General features: G+C 43.4%; 1 protein-coding gene across 2 annotated transcripts; it reads right to left on the bottom strand.

The window, feature by feature from the left end:
• Positions 1 to 1,842: 1,842 nt before the first annotated feature.
• Positions 1,843 to 16,676, bottom strand: LOC115794544 (insulin receptor substrate 2-like). Of its 2 annotated transcripts, XM_030750124.1 has the most exons (4): positions 16,172 to 16,424; positions 13,770 to 15,939; positions 13,093 to 13,574; positions 1,843 to 4,980 (listed from the first exon to the last, which is right to left on the bottom strand). In XM_030750124.1, exons 1-4 carry the CDS (start codon positions 16,272 to 16,274, stop codon positions 4,976 to 4,978), a joined length of 2,760 nt encoding a protein of 919 aa, XP_030605984.1. In that variant the 5' UTR covers positions 16,275 to 16,424; the 3' UTR covers positions 1,843 to 4,975. The 2 variants fall into 2 exon arrangements, with proteins under 2 accessions (XP_030605984.1, XP_030605974.1); XM_030750114.1 differs by having other exon boundaries at positions 13,770 to 16,676.
• Between the last annotated feature and the right edge of the window lie 3,437 nt (positions 16,677 to 20,113).

Below are 20,113 nucleotides of genomic sequence, written 5' to 3' on the forward strand. Positions count from 1 at the left end.
TTTCAGACAGACAGTCAGTGCAGAGAGGGGCGAAGAACAGTGTGTTCCTGCTGGTGGCTTGATAGAAGGGGTCTTATGTAAGGCTGGTTTCTTCCTGGCAGCAGTGCAGAGCCCCGATGACAGTGTCATACTGCTAATTAATACACACCAGCTAGAGGTGTGCCCTCAGTGGCTGCTTGTGTGTGTTCATATTGTGTCTACATTGGAGCCTTGGAACCTTAGAAAGCAATACTCAATGAAAATTAAAGAGTCACAAATGCATTTTAATAAACACACTGCGAGTGTGGGCTATTTATCAGTGTTTCAGGGGGATGCACTAGTAATGCAATCAGGGTCATAGACATTTTTATCCCTCAACACATCCACTATATGTATTACTATGGCTACAGGAAATAACTATACAAATATACTGCAGTATAGCTGATATATTTTAGTTTAGCGGTGATATTTGGGCAACTTATTTGTAGAAATAAAAGAAATGAAAGGATTCCATTGTCGTGGATTTCCATTTTGCTTAATTTAGAGTGTCAATTCACTTTGAAGGAATAGTTAAACACTTCAGGAAATGAGTTCTTTTCACGTGGAAAGCAAGAATACAAAATCGACACCACCCTCTTGTCCCGTCGTCAATAAAGCTAAAATGTCTTGCACCTCCTGACCTTCCGACTCTTGACTATGCACTCTTTTCTGGAACCAGTTGGCTTGGCAGGAAGTTATTGGCTCAGTATGAGCTTCCTGCCTCTGCCTCAGCCTGAAATAAAAACAGAGGGAGAAAGTTCTGGCTGGAGAGTTCAGCTCTTCACTCTCCACAAGACAGAGAGAGGATATCCTGCCCCTCTTCACACACAGTCAGGAAGCTATTTGACAAAGTGCCAAATACATGATGGCATCCCCCTTTTTGTGTAATGATTTTCCTTCTTTTATTTTCTCATTTAATGCTGTGGTTTCACTTATAGTTGGTAAACATATTTCCTGTGGGATTCATTCTAAGTATTCAAATAAAAATGAAATAAAAGTTTTTTTTTTAAAGTTATATCCGTTTGATCACTGGAATGATTTACTTTTAGGTATATTTTAACATAGTTTTGGCACATTTTAAATCTGACTAAATTACTCAAACTGATTTTAGACCGTTAATGCAATGTTGCTGTATGCATTATGTAAAACAAAATACCATTCTTTGGCCCTATCCACACATACATAGTTATTCTGATAAATGCAGTTTTTATTGTGCATTTCAGCCTTTTGTAACTGAAAGCAGAGCTGCTGAAAAACTCCACAGTGGACAAGGAAAATTTAAAGTGTTGCAGTGTCAGAAGTGTGCATCTTCATCTCCTTTTTATGCCAGAAAAAGGTATATGGTATATGGTTAAGGTTACATCACCACCGGTGGCTTTGGCACGCTCTTGGCAGCACTTGATGGGTTTTTGTGTTTTCATGTGGACAGAGAGATTTTCAAAACTGAAGTGGAAAATCCACATCTTAAAAAGTACCCGTGAACGTGTGGCCGTAGGCTTATTCTTACAAATTAAAAATAATGTTCATGAGCAATAAAACAAACACTTGTTCACTTCTGGATTTTGCTGCTGCAGCCTCTCTTGGTGTTATCATTAGCTTGTTAGCTAGCTAGCTAACAGTGTGGCCAGTTTGGCTTAATGGCCGTATGGTTAGAATGCTGTTGTAAACTTTGTTTGCAGTGCCAGTAAAATGCTCCACCAAAACTCACATAAGCTCATTATAAAGCACTTCTTATGTATAAAAATGATGAAACAAAGAAAGAAATCAGGAATTACTGTTTTCATTTAGTTTAACTTTTGAAAATAAAAAAGGAAGACAAAGTTGTAGATCTTTAAATAAATTCATTTATTTCTGTAGGTTGCTATTCATAATTAATACAGACAAAAGCAAAACTCAACTACCAAAATTTATAAATCATTATAGTCATCTCTCGTGAGCATCACAATAAACAGTATGTTGACTTATGTACAATGGAAGACAGCACATTCAAACTGAGTCAATCAAAGATCAATTGATTAGGAACAATCTATCCATGGACAAATGCGGAAAGCGCTTTTAGACATGTCAGGAACAAAGTTCCCAGTGACGGGAAAAACAAAAACACTTGGCAGAAAGAGAAATGTACACGGAGGAAAGCAGCTCCTGCTCGTCACAATAAAGAAAAAAAAAAAATCAATGCAACATTACATTTGGTTCCACAGTTGTAAACTAGATTTTATTCATGTCACTATTGCATATGCCATTAGGTAAAGTGTGTCAACAAGGCAAAGAGATTTCTATAATAAAATAGACAAAGATAATTTTTTTTTTATATATAGTCACTGTAAAGGATAAAAGAATACAATAAACTATACATCCCCAAAGCAAAAACCCAGCCCGCCTTTAAAAATTGGTAGCCAAAGTCTTTACACAGGAATATCATTGCAACATAGTTTAAATCTAAGAACTCTAATGTATAGCTGATAGACTTTTTTCCTTTAGTTAAACGCTATGTACAAAATATACACATTCAAGACTATGAAGATAAAGAGCCGTACCTGTGACCTAGTGTGGTACGGCTCCAGTACTATTCAACTCTTGCACATTTCTGTGGTGTTTCCACCAGCTCAGCGATACATTCAGACTGAAGTTTTACAATCCACTGTACACTAAAGGGGTTGAGAGCCAGTTGGAGCTGCCACAGCAGATGGCACAAAGACCACAGTCAGGATAGAAATAGAGTGCTTTAAAATGACTTTGATAATAAATAACCTAGTGGCCAATCTGGAGGTTCACGGGAAGAGTCTCGATTCAGATTTTGTGTTGAATGTTCTTCATGAGGTGACAGTTTTTCCCCATCATCAATTATGGTTGGTTTCATCACATTAACGGTTGGTTTCTGAAGTGGAAATGACACATTTTCCCACAGTAAGGCCCCGTTTACACAAGAACGATCCAGTGGAAAAGGTGTCGTTTTGCCGTTTTCGAAAAGTAACGTGTTCAGACAGAACCACAAGGTGTTGAAAACGCTGTAGTTCCCACGCCAGGCCACAAGTTGACAGTGTGGTTGTAGGAGTCACAAGCATAGTGCGCGTGTGCCAGCAGCGCTTTCACTGTTTACATAGACGGAGCTATTTTAAAAACGCTCCACTCTGGAACCCGTTTTCAAATTGTACCGTTTTCAGGGACTCGAAACGCTGTTGTCGTGTAAACAACAGGCTAAAATGCAAGAGGCAAATTTTACCGCGTTCACGGGGCCTAGAGGTACCTGTAAGGTTTTGTGCCTAAAACTTAACATTAGCAATATTTGCTAACATTCATAATGTTAAACTTTAGCAGAGTCTGTTTGGTAGCTTTTGAAATTACACTAAACTCTTTAAATTTTTACATTATGTTAATATTTTAAGATATTAAACTTTTAACAGAAAAAATGTAAAAATTTTCCTCATTCTTGGAGAAATAAGATAATGACTTATTTGGTCTGGAATGACGCGTTGCTAATGGTGGCTAATGTTAGCCAATGGCTAATAGTAAATAATGATGATGCATTATCCTATAATGAAATAATTATATAGTAATTCAGTTACAAAGTCTTGCTTTAACTTGTAACCTTACATAATTCTCTTCAGCTAGCTCTAATTTTGTTACACTGTCTGCCATGTAATCACATTTTCCAGACAGCTGAGTCTCCCGTGAACCTCCATGGAGGTGTCACATGTGGCTGTGGGCCTCTTTTCCACTACATTTTCTTTGCTGCCCAGCCCCACTCCCCTCAGTGCCCCTCATGCCCTTTTCTTCAGCCCTCACTCGCTGACCAGATATGGGCTCAACTGGGCTCCCCAACCTCAACAGTTTTTGTTGGCTTCCCCCACTCCATTATCACCTCAACTAGACAATTGTACAGTCAAACGATATCACAGCAGGGCGGCTTGCATCGAGCTAAACAGCAGGCCGTAGGTTTGAAGGTAGGAGTGTGTGAGGTTTTCAGGCTCAAGTGACTGAGGAACTGTGGGAGGTACAGTGCGTTCAGATGCCTGATGTTGTGGGGGTCTGAGCTGATTTATATAGACATGCATAACTCTTGAAAACATTTAGAAATATATCTCTTTTAGTCCAGCACTTCTGATTGGACAAAAAATAAACTAAGTTACAATGAATAAGAAATAATTAATTAAGAAAATACTTTAATATCAATACAATAAATCAGCTCTCAAGCAGCCCCACAGTACTGCACATTTCTGAAATAATATATTTTAATGGTAAACTAGACATTTTACTTTCCACAAGAAAATAACAATATAGAGATGTAGGCCCAAACAAACATACCATAATAGAATATTTATCGCTTATTTCATAGAAAACATAAGGACAGTATAGACATTAAGGCATTGTGTAGGTCTTTTCAGACATTCATCATCCAAAAATAAATAAAATATCTAAATAACTATAGTTATATACTCAGTGTACCTTAGTATCCTCTCTCCCTTGGCCATTTCTAGGTTTCATTGTTCACTGGCATACCCGTTGGTCGGACTTTACCTCAGAAACACACACACATGCACACATGCAGGCAGTCATAAAACTACCCTCAAGTAAATAAATAGTATTTGGGTACCATCAGAGTACTGTTATTGTCTGACTATCTTTTCTTCTGTGCTTGTGCCAAAAAACTGGGTCACAGGAGAAATGGCCTCTAAAAGTGCAGGGAACATGAGACACACCAATACACAAAACAATAATACACCCATTCGCACAAACACACCTGTGCTGCCATCAGCAAATCCCAGACATGCATAGATGGTGACCTGCTTGTGTCCTAAGTGTGTGTTTGTGATACTGAGGGTCCATACAGTCTTTTTTTTGGGCCACAGAGCCCTGTCAAAGGGCAAAGTTTGCTTCTTCTTTTTTTTTTTTTTTTCCTTTTCCTTTTGAGCAGCAGGTCAGTCGGGATGCTAAGTCAGAGGACAGATCGAGTCCTTCAGTCTGGAAGAGATGACAAGAGAGAGAAGCAAGCGTTAACAGAAATATTTATCCGTTTTCCTAACTTGTTCCAGTAGATTTTACAAAAGTGAAATCAATGGGTACACTTCAATCTTCCATTCTCTAACAGGCTACAGGATATGCAGTCATATGCAGTCATTTGCATTCAACTGTCAAGCAAAGCGTACTCAAATTCTTAGTATGTAAAAAGGAAAAAGAAAAGACGGCAATGCAAATGAGTCAAGAGTTTCTCACGAACGCTTGTGTGATTATCACGTGAGGTGTAATTTCAAATGTTTTTTGTTTACATAAAACAGCTGTAAGGTCAGCGATATGAAGGAGAATCACTCAGCCGAACACTGCTCTATAGCACCACTAGTGGCCACAAATCTCACACTGCACCTTTAACACTGCAGAACACAAATCTGTTTCTTTGACAACAGACAAGACGGGCTCTGTCCACCCTGTACAGTACACATGTACTGTACAGGGTGGACTCATTCACAGGCTCAGATTAGGCTTTTGTCCGCCACAATAACAAGGATTCACAGGAGCAGCTTAAATATCAAGTGGGTGCTGCACACGTGAGAGTTCTGCACGTATAAGTTTACACACACACACACACACACACACACACACACACACACACACACACACACACACACACACACACACACACACACACACACACACACAAAGTGTTTTAACGGTGTGAAAGTACCTCTTGTCTTAACAGTGACTCTTACTGGTATCATTTTTTAAAGTTATAGGCTGCTTAGGCCTATTCACATATAGCACACTATACTACATTTCTGGCAGAGTTGCAGAAAATGCTTTGCGTAGGTTCAAAAACAGTAGTATTTACTTTGAAATTGACATCAATATTGCACATTTTTTTGCCTGTTTTTTTTTTTATAATCTGACTCTGACCTGGTTATTAAAATAAAGCCACTTGTTTTTGTTTAATTATTCCTCCACAGAGCCAATCTTTGGTCATTATGGTCTGACTAAATCTGAAGATTCTTTTCCAATTAAAAATATTCTATGGCTGAAGGTGTTACAAGTGTGTTTGTGTGTGGGCTGGGCCTTATTGGACAGTACCACACCAACTGTTTTGCTCAGGACAGTCTTGAAGGACAGTCTGTGTGGGGGTGAAGGGCAAGGGGGCACATTCACAGCGGACATAATGACATAATCTAGGATGCAGAGATGGGAGGGGGGGGGGTGTCATGCTGTTAGGGACCCACAATGAGCACAGCTACAAGCGGTACAGCAGCATCTCTGATATTAAACATACAGGTTGCATTTATGCAGCAAGAGATGATAAGATTTTATGGCGTCTTTCCATGTAAATGCAGCAGTGGTGGACGCTGAGGAAGAGGAGAAGCGTATGTGTGTCATTTGCACTCTAAGGCTGATGAAACTCTTAAAAAAAAAAATGCCAGCTGAATGGCTTCAAATATACACAACAGTCAGGCTTTTTTTTTGTTCCTGGAAAGTCTCCATTTTTGGATCTGTCACTCGGTGCTCATTTAAACAAACAGCCCAGAACAAACAGTTTCCACAATGTCCCCCTTTACAGAACCACACATTTAGATCTTTTTAAGATATTTTAAGCATCATATAATGATAAAAATAGAGAAGGACATAGCTGAGGACATTAGAGATGTTAAATCACTAAATCCAAAGATAAGTCCCTGGATCTTATATAATTTACTATTTAAATGTAACAATTCACTTTGGCATCAAATTAAATTTCTGGAGGCAGACGGCAATTTAATGTGATAATTTTACAGTTGTGGTCCATTCAGATTTCTGTTGAATTCAGTTTTATAAACGCATTCAAATTTGGACAAAACATCCCAATGCCTGCACCTTACGTTACGCACTGCCCAGCTGCTCTCCGCGGAGCAGCCACCGGCTCTTGCTGATCTACCCTCGGCCATCTAATCTCGCCCGCAGAGGCTGTAATCTCATCTGGAGCCGTGGCTGGCTAAATGTGGGGAACGCTGGCCACGCAGTTATCTAGCAGCAAGCGCTTCTGTCTGGAACATCCCGGCCTACTTTAGCCCCCCTCCTTCTCCCTGAGCCGTGATGCACACACACACACACACACACACACACACACACACACACACACACACACCGTTGGAAACTCTGACACAACAGCCTTTGGCATTACGTGTTTGTTCTCTATATCATGTAACATGGCATTTCTGGAGTTCTTGCTTTGGCTGTTTGCAGTGCTTTGTTATTTTAGCAACATCCCAACTTCAATGCCACTCTGACGCAGGTGTAAATAAACTATTTAACAGCTAGCATGTGTATGTGCTCGAGGCCCAGTGTGCAGTAAGAATGGATCATGCAATCAGGCTGATGGGTGCGATCAGGCGTCACCTTTAGGAGTAAATCCATAAACTGCAGAATAAAGTGTGACACATAGAAAAATCTAAATAGACCTGCTTATTGGGCTAAATTTCAAAAGAGGAAGTAGTAGTTTCAATGCAACCATCATATGCACTTTTTGTTCCAAAATTATCTGTTAATTATTGCTTGATAAATTGGAATACACAAAAAGACGTGTCATCAAATTGCTCCAGAACTTTAATATTTTGGATGGTCTTTCACAAACTCTGAGGCAGTGTTGACTAATCAGAAATTTAAATTTGTTAAACTGAAAAGCAAAATAAGAGACTATTATCCTGTGACACATAACACAGGTCCCAACCCCCACTTTGGGAACTGACTAACAGCCTCATCTACTGAGCATGCTCAGAATGAGTTAGGGATGCATGGCTGTACAACTTAGACCTCTTTCGCTTGCGTTCACCCTCTAACATCAAGCACACAAATGGGTGGAAACTATGTAACCGATACATAGAATATGCAGTGGGTGCATTTACCCACTGCATATTCTTTGGAATGACATCACTCACAGTACAACCAAACGCATGACGTCAGGGGGAAGCGGGATTTGAGTAGACGGACGAGGATGTCTCTAATCTGGCCAACAAATTACACACACACACACACACACACACACACACACACACACACACACACACACACACACACACACACACACAGCTGATGTTCTCTCTAGCCTGTGGGTGCAGCAGATGGTGGACTGTCATTAGTTTGGGGTGGGGTGGGGGGTGAAGAGGTATGGACGTGCACTGCAGAAAGACATATAGCAGGATATATTTGTTTACATGCTAGTTTGCGTACATGTGGCAGGGAAATTGATGTAATGAGAGGGTGTAAAGAAAGAACGGGGTGGCAGGTGTTTAACCCCCCTCCAACTCCATCCCCAAACACACACACACACACACACACACACACACACACACACACACACACACACACACACACACACACACCCTCCGGAGAATGGCCATCTGCCACTAGCACTCAGGAGGGACTTGAAGCGACACGGCAGGGCTCCTTTTGGTCTTATAGCCCTGTTACTCCTTAGTTTATTGCCCATATTAATTTTGAGCCTGCTGATGTAATGTTTAGTTAAAATTTAAACCCAAAGATAAACACCACTAGTCGTGTGTACAGTATATTTAGAACACATGCAAGTTGGCCAGTTTTTCTAAGTGTCACTACTTTGCTGTCACTACTTTTATTTATGGCCGTCTTTCTGGCAGTAGTCTTCAAAGGTTTCAGACCAAATCTTGCTATTAATAAAGGTGTTCCACAGGGATCCATTCTTGGACCTCTTTTATTTACTCAATATTCACACACAATCACCTCTGCCATCCAAAACTCGTTAAACACCAGCTTATTCCAGACTCAGTGCATACTGTAGAGTTCAGGATCATGATGTCGCCCAACGCAATGCATTATGGGAGAGTTGTCCATGCAAGTCCGAGCTGATACTGGAATATACGGAGACAGATGCTGCTTTTGGGTTTGAAAATTAAATTGTGGACATTAGAAACTCATCAGAATGGTGAGCTGCTGTGTTGTAAAATGACACAACTGTACATATGACCAGAACGGAAACCCTTTATGGGATGGAGTAGGAATGAATGGATTTGCACTTTCCAGATTGGAAGCAGCAACACGGAGCTGAGGTTGCAGAGCCAGCAACACATGGCTTGCGTAGCAGTTGGAAGAAGAAAAATCATCACCCTCAACAACATTTCGGAAAATGTGTTTGCGTGATCGCGGCACTGTCATGCTGGTAATTTATAATTAACACTTAACTATTGTAGTTACATGTCATAGGGCAGTTGCTATGTTACACACCTTAGATGTGGCAGTTGTAGCTAAATGGCAGTAAAGCTAAAATAAAAAAATCTTTATACTTTTGGTTTGAAAACAGCTTTTGAAATGCGACAGTGGAATCCTGACTGAGCATCCGTAGCTCCTAAAAATAAGGTGGCCATTCTTTGCCTTCTTAAGGATTAATCCCTCATAACAATACCCCTTTGCCTCGTTTAGCTTCTCTCTGTTTCACACTGTGCTGGTGATCTTCTCTCGAGTTATTGGAGTGTTTTTTCAGGGCTTGGTAATGTGTTTAACACCTTATTAAAGGTTGACACCTATCTGTGTTTTGGCTTTGCATGAACAGCAAAAGTGAAACTGCTGACTTTTACAAATGCTCAGGACTCTGGATGGATACCAGACTCACTTTTAGGACTGATATGAAATACCTGTCAAGAAAATTAAAGACTTTGTTTTTTGCACAGGAACAAATCCTGTTTCTCTTTTAGAAATTGTAAGATCATTGTACAACCTACAATTCTGCCTATTCTTCATTATGGTGATGTTGTTTTTAACGCGTGTTTTTTCCATAAACGTTGAAGCCACTTAACTGCATGTGTCATACATTGTGCTGGGTTTAAACAAATGGAATAAACCAAACAAAACTCAAATATGAAGCTACATTCTCTTAGAACATTCTAAAAGGGTGAAAGGTGAAGTATCAGCAATCAGAGATGTATAACATATCTATTATCTGTCTACTCTAAACATTTCCTGTTTTTGTACACAGATCTCTCTTGAAAAAAAAAACAGTTCTCAATGTCAACAAGAGAACCTGTTTAAGAAAAATGTTTTTTTTCATGATTATTAGCTAAAAAAAAGCCTCAGCCTCAAATATGTGTGACTTGTTTTGATTGTGAACAAAGTTTTCAGGATGAGCACAAACACATCCAAGCCAGCCATTAAGTTAAGATATACATTCAAACAGATCAGGTCCAAACAACCTGCTTAATGTGTTCCTCTCAATGCGCAAATAAAACCTACACCCATAAGTCTAGTGAAGGACAATCATATCAATGCAGCATTAAGAATGATCTCTTCAATCATCAGAGGAAGCAGGAGCCGATTGGCGCCGTCAGATAAAGGTATTAGTCAGAGGAGGTGGAAACAGAGACGGCTGACTTGGCTAATCTGAGTCTGGTACAGAACATTCACCTGGCTGAGCTGCGGCTAGCCGGGGCCGCAAGCGCAGACTGCCAGCTTGGGTAAGAGTGGAGGTAAACGCCGCCTCTGAGTCACATGGCCTGGCTCTCTGACAAAACAAGAGGTAAACAAACTCCTGACCCTTATGCCAGGCATCTAAGCTGGAGCATAGAAAAAAAAAATCCAGCTGTCAAATGCTTATAAGTGGAGACTTTTGTTGACAGGAAACGGCACGGTCACGTTCTTTTTATTTTATTTTATTTTTTTAGGGCTGTCTCATGGAGGAGGGGCAGTTTGGGTGTTTAGGTGCTTTGACCCTCAATTTAGAGTGAAAGTCACCCATCCATCCAAACTGCATTTATCTGATTGGGTAAACTAATCAGCAGAGGTGTTTGGATGTAATGAAAACCTGCAGATTTTTTGGGTCAGAGTGGCACACGGTCCAGAAACCCAACGTGACGTCCTGATAAACGCGAAATCAAAGCCCTCCGCTAGTGGGGCCAAACGCTCTGACCTCCTTCACCCCGCCTCACCGCACAGCACAGGAACCGGGTAAACAAGGGCTCCCGCTCTCCCAGAATGCACCTCAGTCAAAGAGGGGCCTCACAGATGAGTTTATTTGTTCCTTTAAAAAGCCAGAGATCCTCCCCTCCCCTTTCTGTACTCTGCTCCCCCCTTTCTCTCTCTGCTTGTCTTACTTCTTCTAAGTGAACAGCCTAATGAGGCAGAAGGGCAGCGGAGTGCACGTGCCATCCTGCCCCATTATGCACGCATTTACTCGCTCCCCTGCAAACAGCCAGGCAAGCAGCACTGGAAAACAAAACAGCCTACACTCTCTCTCTCTCGCTCTCTTTCTGCATGTCTTTGCCAAGCGTTCACGGATACAGGCTACACCACTGGGAAAAAAAAAAAAAAAAAAGAGAGAGAGAAAAAAACACCCTATGTGTACGTGCTCAAGTCCACATGTATGTTCATGGCTATTTCCCTCCCTCTCCCGAGTCAATTCAAAGCTTTATTAGTGCCGTAAAAATATTAGCACTCCTCAAAAACATGAGCGCAGGACACGTGCGAGCCAACGCAGATAAAAACAAACATGTCACTGTCAAAGACTGCGCACAGTTGCAAGCTTAAAGAGCATAAATTAAGGCATCTCTTGGAAAAAAAAGCTGATTTTCCATGTAGTGGGGGGGGGGGGGGGTGCCTCAGTGTTGGTACATTCCACTTTATTTACCAGAGCCCCACTGACTATAAATACTAATAACTTAACATAGAATTTGTTTTTTCTGTTTCTGCGTCCTAAAAATGACACACACACACACACACACACACACACACACACACACACACACACAAACACACACACAGGGGCTCTTGTGGTGAAATAAAAGCCACCTTCTATTCAAACGGCCTGGAGCCGAGACAAAAACAACCCCCCCCCCTCACAGCAGCTTTTCAAACCAGCTCTGCCAGGAATGCAGAGCATGACATCCAGTTACCTGATGGCCCTGCTTTGTTGTTTTCCCCCTTGTCACTGCCCACGAGGACACACACACACACAGACATATATCCACTTACGCTGGCCCTCACACTGGGGGTGCAACATCCTTCCACCCCCTCTGACCTCTACGTGCTCACAGGCACATATGAGCCGGATGTCTCCGACGGAAGCATGGGGGTCAGAGGGTCATTTAGCTTTAAACTCAACACTGTGCAGTCAGAGGGGGTAGCACTTATGTTTGCTACCCCCACAATCCTGTCGTCTGCTACCCCACACTGGGGCTTTTGTTTTGCTCACTGGGATATACTGGGATGCAGTATTGATCACAGGATGGTGGGAATAAGGGGTCTATAGAGGTCACATTGATGTGCAACACATCCTAATGCCTACCCGACTGAAAAACAACAGCCGGAAATGCCTGCGGCTCAGAGAGACATTACAACTGACAGGAAGCCTCCACTGTGATTCCCGTGGCATCAACAACAGCACGGCTGCTAATAACCTGCCACACTAAACAAGTTCCACAGACTTAACAAATAAATGTTTAATGCTTCTGACTTTTTAGTTTCTGTGGAGCTTTTGCAGGAGGTTTAGAATGAATCTCTAATCTGTTATTTCTGTTCATTTTGCAAAAACTTCCATTCTCTATAAGCGTCGGTGGAACTCTGAGGTTGTATTTCTGGTATCTTCAGCCCACGACAGAAACAGCAAGGCAGCATCCTGCTCTGTCATGGTGCTTGTTTACTTCACAGCCCTCAGCCCAGTCACGTTTCACAGCACCCTCATGTTGCGTTCACATGTTGTGGGAAATACCGGAAACCCTATAAGTTAAGGGTCCTAAAAGCAATTAAGAGAAACTTAAGAATTGCTGCCTTGCCTCTCTTTGTTTGGACACTCCAACACCCAGCAGCACTCTGCCATTTAGGCACAGAAAGATTAACCATTCACAGAAGAACTCAAAAGTTGAAGCTTAGAAGAAGCACTTGAAGGCAGCATCAGCTACTGAAGTGCCAGTTGGAATTTGAATCTAGAGGAAATGCAAATCTTCACTCATGTTTTTTTCTCACAAATTTGACAGCTGAATAGTGCTGCTCTCTTTTCTGTTAAAGACATTCCTGAAACCTTCATCCCCTCTGTTAAAAGCAGACCGTTCGAATATTTTATTGAGCAGCAACACATCTGACATAAAGCTCACCCACCTTTAGCAGTGGTTGCAGCCTCCTTGAATCCCAAACAGACATATGGTGAGGTGTGCAATCCGTTGATGCCCCCTTTGCAGCTGCTGGCGGGTTTGAAGCCGACCAGGTCCTCGCACTTCTCCAGGTTCAAGGCAATGTAGTTGAGTCTGTTGGGGTAGCCCGCCGAGCTCTGCTGGTTCTCGGGGCTGCCGTACTCCTCGTCGGAGCCCTCACTGCTCCGGGAAGAGATGTTCTCCACCGAGCTGTGCCTCTTTACTGCATCGCCGCGAGCGAAGGATGTGAAGACCGGGGTCACGGTGGCGGTGGAGGAGAAGGTTTCAGAGCTGTGGCGCCGGCGTCCCTGCGGATGTGCCCTGATGACCTTGGCAGAGCAGTCAGGGTCCACTGTGGAGGAAGAGGTTGCACCGAGCAGGAAGACCCCGATGTGTTCTGGGATGTCCTGGTCCTCCATAGAGAGCATCTTCTCTCTGCTGCTCTGGCTACTGGAAAACAGAAGCAGACAAATGAGGAAATAAGTAACTAAAAATGTCACTGTAGCAAAAATATCAAATACATTTAATTGATGTTTTGTTGCCACCTGCTTCTTTTTACTGCCATCTCACGATCAACATTTATACCAAAACATACACCCAGATGCTTTAAATAAATGATCATTAGAGCCACAGACAGACACATACCTTGTTGCGTTCTGAGGTACAAGCTGTGGGGGCGAGCTGGTCATCCCAAACGTCATCTCGGTGTAATCATTTTTCACCTCATCACTGAGGCCCTGGGAGTCTTTCTCACTATCCACATGGTATACTCCATCCTCCTCTGAGCAGGGGCACAAGGTTAGCTCTGGGAGTGTGTCCAAGCGCTCAGCGGGAGTGTCAGCCTCCTTTGGTGAGTGCGATCCCAGCTCCAGGTTTATGTAGTCTGCCAGAGATGACCTCCCTGGGCCCCCGCCACTGGAGGCCAGCGATGAAGACTGCCTCTCTGTAGATACGACAGAGGGCGGGGAGAATCTGGCGCCACTGAAGTCGATGTTAATGTATTCCCCTGGGCTCCTGGGTTCTCCAGGGAGGGGATGTTCATTCATGCTGGGCAGGGTCCTTAGGGTGTCCAGAGACAGCCTGTTAGGTCTGCCCAGCCTCCCCCTGTAGGCCAAACTCTCAGCTCGGCTGTGTCTGACTGGAGAGGGTGCTGAGGGGCACAGCGGTGAGGTTTGAGCTGCACTGGGCTGCATCACTGAATAATAGTCTGACTCCCCAGGTCTCTGCCTCAAACTCTGGGGACTCATCAGTACATACTGGTTGTTATCTTCATTCTTGGAGGCCTGCAGTTTAGCAGGTAGCGTGAGGGAGCCGGTCTGGTAGGCTGGCCTAATTGATGTGGGTTCAGAAGCCAGAAGGCCCAAGCAGTAATCAGGTGGGGTCTGGAGTGGAGGTGGGTTTCCAGGGGACATGTTCATGTATTCACCATGTCTATCTGGACTCTCAATGGAGGACTTAGAGCCACACCACATTCTCATGTAGCCGTTGTCCTCTAGAGAACTGGAGGAAGGGGAGTTGGTCTTGTAACCGCCACTGGCAGCCGCTTGAGGATGCACCCGAGGGTTCACAATCTGCTTCGGTGCTGAGACACACATGGGGCTCATGGGCACGTAGTTGTCTGCCTTTCCAGACTGGGGTGCTATACCTGGCGTCATGGGCATGTAGCCATCGTCCCCAAGGTTACTGCTGGAGCTCCTGGATGAACCGATTTCAACGTCGCCGTAATCCTCAGGGTAGCACACTTTGGGTGAGGCAGAGTGGGAGTTCTGTCCGTGGGCCATCCTCATGAGGGTGTACTCATCCAGGGAGGCCGAGGACAGCGGGGCCACCACCCTCTGTTGGCGTGGTGTGGTGAGGGAGTGGGTTCGCTTCCTGTAAGCCAGACCCTCGCCCCCGTTGCAGCACCTGCTTCCATTTGCTCCCTCCATTATCATGTAGCCACAAGGGTCGCTGGTGTCACGGGATGGAGGAGTGCTGGACAGGGAGTCGGGGGTGTCACTGCGAGTCAGGGGAAGGAACCTGGGTTCACCTGGGCTGCAGCTGTAATCGTCGCACAGCATGAAGCCGGTGTCGCTGAGAGAGCCCGAGATGGAGGCGCTGCAGCTGAAGGGGCGCCTAACTTTGTCAGGAGTGCAGATCCTGCCCCCGCCTCGAGGAGACATGCTAATGGGACTGGAGGCAGCAGGGGGGGAGTTGGACACCGGCATCGAGCGGCTGTGATGGAGGTTGTAAGTTGATTCTAGCATCCTGCAAGTGCGCCCATTGCTGAGGGTGTGGGACCTGCTGAGGTGATTCCCAGAGTTAGGACTGGTGGGACTCCCGTTCACAGATATGGACATGGACACAGGCCGGGTCACGCTTCCGTCTCCCTCACTGGAAGTTCTTATTCGACAGGACGTGACCTTCCTCCCTGGCGACGTGGCTGCCATGCTGTCTGTTCTGGATCTCCTCACAAGGCCCGTCTGACTCGGGGGGAGGTTGTTGAGGTTGCGCCTTGTGGGTACAGAGATGGGGTTAGTGCTAGCAGACTGGCTTTTGCTCCTCGGTCTGAACTCGGACAGCTCCTTCATGGCCTTCATGGCCTCCAGGATGGTTTCGTGGATGTTCTGCGCCACCACTGAGTCCTCTGCCTGCATCCAGAACTCCCCGGGCCCCGTTACTGCAGAGCGACCTACCTCTATGAAGAAGAAGCTGTCTGAGTGGCCGCATCTCCTGATGTTCATGAGCTGTAGACTAACAGCAGCTGTTTCAGAGTTCAGTTTCACAAAGCTGATGGTCCTGCTGGACAAACACAGCCTGTACACTCCAGTGAGGTTCTTCACTTGCCCCAAACCTTTGGATTTCAAGTTGACCTGCCATACCTCCTTGTAGGCAGGTGTTGCAGGAGTGAGGAGTCCGTAACTGGCCTCTTCAAAGCCCACCAGAGAGGACGTGGAAGCAGGGCTGTCGTACACTTTCCCCTCAGCTATTAAATCAGTCAAAACCCTGTACCAGCTCTCCTGCTCCTGCTCGTTGTCTGCAGCCACAGCGAAGTACTCGTCCTTGGTGTAGAGGGCGATGAGGTGCTTGTGTTTGGCGTCGGCGCGTTTGTTTACGCACAGACAGGAGTCCAAAGTTATAACCCGTTTCGCGGCGGACTTGTTTCTCCATTTCTTCTCGCTCTCATAATACTCCAGCCGGGCCGGGCAGCTATCGATCGGCTCCCGGAGCACAAAAAATCGCCTGTGTCCGTGCTTCTGCTTCCTCAGGTACCCGTACTTCTTCACCCCATTCATCCCATTAGATAACAGGTGTCCTCCCGTCGCCGGAGGACTTGCCATTTTCCCTCAGCTTCTCTTTTCAAGTCCAGATCAGCAAATTCCTCTTTTTTTCTAACCTCACAGCATAAAATAAATTCTGTATAAATATATAATATCAACCGTTATTTAAACAAACAAAAACAAAAACAAACCCTAATCCATTGCAGAACATATCCGCTGTCCGCCACGGCAGAAGCAACAGTGCAGTGGGGACCAGACTGAGCTGATCCTGGAGAAAAACAACATGTGACGCTGCTGCTCTAAAAACAGACTAAAACACGGAGTCATAGGGGGGGCGGAGCGTCCTGCAGGGGCCGTGCCTGTCCATCAGCGCAAAACGTCGCCGCCCATTGGCTGCTTCAGTCATTCAAAGCGAGCGAACCCCGCCTCCCTCCCCGCTTCTTCCAACAGCCATCTCTCTCACGTAGAAAACGAAAATGCCACAAGTCCATTGAGGAACGTGAATTCCTGTTTATGTGAGAATGAGGCTTCATTTCAAAAACACATTCTTGTTGGTGCTTTCGGTTTGATTGTGCAGGCCAATTGAGCCCATTGGGTTAATGAGGATTTGAAATGTGCAACATAATGCTGGATTGTAACCCTTTATTTCTCAAGCAGGGAAGGCTGTAAACAACCCCCGATGTCCCACTTGTTATATAAGAAGTGTTGTGGCCTATTTTTATACCTGTGGGTATTCCTCTCCAACTGGAACCTCGCGTTTCCTATTTGAGCACATCACCATTTATGTTCACATCCAGCCCTCCAGCTATATTTGGTGATAATTAAGGTGATTATCTATTTGAAAAGGGACCTTTTTCTGTGAGAGAAAGGCAAAAAGCAGAGGAAAGGGAGCTCTTCTTTTTTAAGTCTGGGGTTTGATATTCCTTTATGCTTATGCTGCACTTTATTTCAAAAATGTTCACACTGAATGAAAAACAGCCATCTCACAGAGAAGAGTAAGAAGTAAACACTTCAGAGGGCTGAGTGCAAGCACAAGCTGCAGCAATGCTGCCATCATCTGGTTGCTCGGGCTCACTGCGCAGCAGCTCTTCCCACAACTGCCTACATTATATTTACATTATGAGCATTCATGCATTAGGCTGAGAAGGGCCCATCAGATGACAGAAGGAAGCTCGCAGACATCTGTTCATCACATCATCTCGGCAGTTATGTCAGGAATTCTTCCTGTGATCTTAATAATCCCAGTGGAGTCGGCGTGGGAGTCAATCCCACTGCAACAATACCCTGGGATTGTTTTGTTTTTTTAATAATCACCCAAAAATCAGATTACACCTTCATCTCTGAGGTGTCACTGTGACGGGAGCGAATCCCTCTTCTTAATGAGCATATCTGCGCCGTTAAACAAACACATAAACGCTTTAGATTAAGGCTAATCCTGCCTCCTCTAATCACTGTTGTTCACGTTGTTATTGCTGTCGATGAGTGCGTGAGATTTCCTTATTTTTCTGCATGTGTTTTCAGCATTAGCTGCCACCTATAATCTGAGATATGAGCAGAAACAGAAACGCCTCCACTGGGACTTAGTAGCAAATTTGACCACAGAAACAGCTGCAGGCAAAAACAAATGAACAGACTGTTGTTGACATTTAACTGGGAAAGAGGCACTGCGCTGGCAACAACATGAAGGGAAGTGTGATGAATCCAGTTGTTTTGCTGTTGATGGGGAGATGTGTACTGGCTTTATTTTCTGGCGTCTTCTGTCTATATCATCATAGCACATCGTCTGGAAACAAGCGTAATTTCATAAAATAATCAGTGAGTGCTTCCTATCTGACCCTCTCAGAATCAGATGATTTTCTTTGTACACAAACTTCAGCATATTTAAGTCTTTTTTTCAACCAAAAAAACATTTTTGATCCCTCAAAACTTCTTAGGTACGGGAGATCACCACATGGAATTCTCAGGGTTGAAAAACACATGTAAGCTCTGTTAAAATAAAACCAATTTTTACTCCGAGTGTCATAACCCAAAGCCAAAATCATGCTTTTGTTCGGTTTGTGTATGATGCACTTTGAGCCCCAAAATAATGGGATATAGTAGCAAAACTGGTCCAGTTTAATATCAGTGATACAGAGTAACATAAATAATCATTGGTGCCCTGGATTTTTTTTTTTTTATCTGTTTTATAATAATTCCCTGCAGACAACTTCAAAAAGTGTACTGTGGGAAACTGTCAAAGGTCATGTCAACATGTGGCTAGAGAAAACAAGTTATAGTCTCCCTTTTAACTCAACTTTAATAGCACCCATGATTACTTCTGCTTCAAAAGGAATTTCTAATGAGGAATAATAACCACAATAATACCGACTGAGTGAACACTGTTCACGCATACAACATGCCAAAGGTGTGGTTTGCACATTTAACTCCCTCCACTTTCTCTTTCTGTTTACATCTCAAGCCAGTAACTTTCATTTAATGTTAAACAAGCTGTCAGTTTTGTTAGGAAACCAGAGTATGAGAACAGTGAAACAAAACGTCAGTGACCTATGAACTCTTCTGCCACAGCAGGAAATTTTGGGACTCTTTCCACCTCTGGTTAATTTTCAGCTCCATGACTTCTGATGGTCCAGATATAACTCAAGGACCACTTATTTAATATTTACTGGATTATTTTGGAGTTATCAACAGCCAGTTTTGCCAATTAAGGTGATATTTAAACATGAAACATTGATGTCACATTAATATAGTAAACAACAGTGTAACTGTCCTTTTTTGTAAACATTTTGAGAGTCTGCACTTCCCTATGCTCATATTCTGGGTGTAGTTCATTTACAAGGTTAAGATGAGTTTCAGTGATAATAAAGTTATTGTAATATTCATTAATGGTGTAATTGAAATATTGATTATTCTCATTTTTCTGGGTGAAAATCTGATATTGTTAAAGTCCTTGGATAAAACGAATGTTTCTGAGAGTAAGTATGTTTTTCCACACAAAGCGCAGCTCAAGTAAATTTATTTATAGCGCCATCACATTAACAGTAGCCTCAAGGTGCTTTATATTGTAAAATGTAGACCGTAAAATATTAAAGAGGGAATCCCAACAATCACTTCATCTACTATGAACAAGCGCTGGGCGACAGCGGGAAGGAAGAACTCCCTTTTACAGGAAGAGATCTCTGTTATCATAAGTGCTTTGTTAAACATGAAGCCATGCAGCTAGGATGGGTAAAATATGCACATAATTCTCTTGTAGCGGTGTATATATACCTACAAGACTGCTCAAAGAAGACTTACCATTAATTATGAGGTGGTACCATGAGGCAACGTAATTCTAATCTGTTGCCAATTGATTCTTCTGTTCATGCCTTCTATGTATCTCTTAAGTACCAGTGAATCTGCAGACTTTTAACAATCATTTGTCTTTACTTTCTGTGGTGATGACAAAAGGTAATTAAAGCTCTCCAGATCAGTGGGTGGAGTGTAAACATCTTTGAGCTTGCTGTTTCTTGTTGCCAACAAAGCTGCTTTTCACAGTCAGGCTCAGGCAAACGGGTCAGCCATGAAACGTTTCCCATATTTACTGCTTTGCAGCACATAAAGCCAAAAGTTTTCCACACAGTCAGCTTGAACTTTTAATATCTCTTTGACTGATGCTCACTTAAAACAAGAATGACCTAGTGCCTTGTGCTACCTGTAAGACAGATGAAAGTAGACAATTAAGGTAATTAT

Source organism: Archocentrus centrarchus, chromosome 2 (genome assembly GCF_007364275.1).
Source record: "Archocentrus centrarchus isolate MPI-CPG fArcCen1 chromosome 2, fArcCen1, whole genome shotgun sequence".
Lineage (NCBI taxonomy): Eukaryota > Metazoa > Chordata > Actinopteri > Cichliformes > Cichlidae > Archocentrus > Archocentrus centrarchus.

Coding starts and splice junctions, on each gene's coding strand:
- LOC115794544 (XM_030750114.1), bottom strand. CDS start 16,444: ATGGCAAGTCCTCCGGCGACGGGAGGACACCTGTTATCTAATGGGATG. Junction 13,575..13,769: donor GTACCTCAGAACGCAACAAG/GTATGTGTCTGT, acceptor TCTGTTTTCCAG/TAGCCAGAGCAGCAGAGAGA.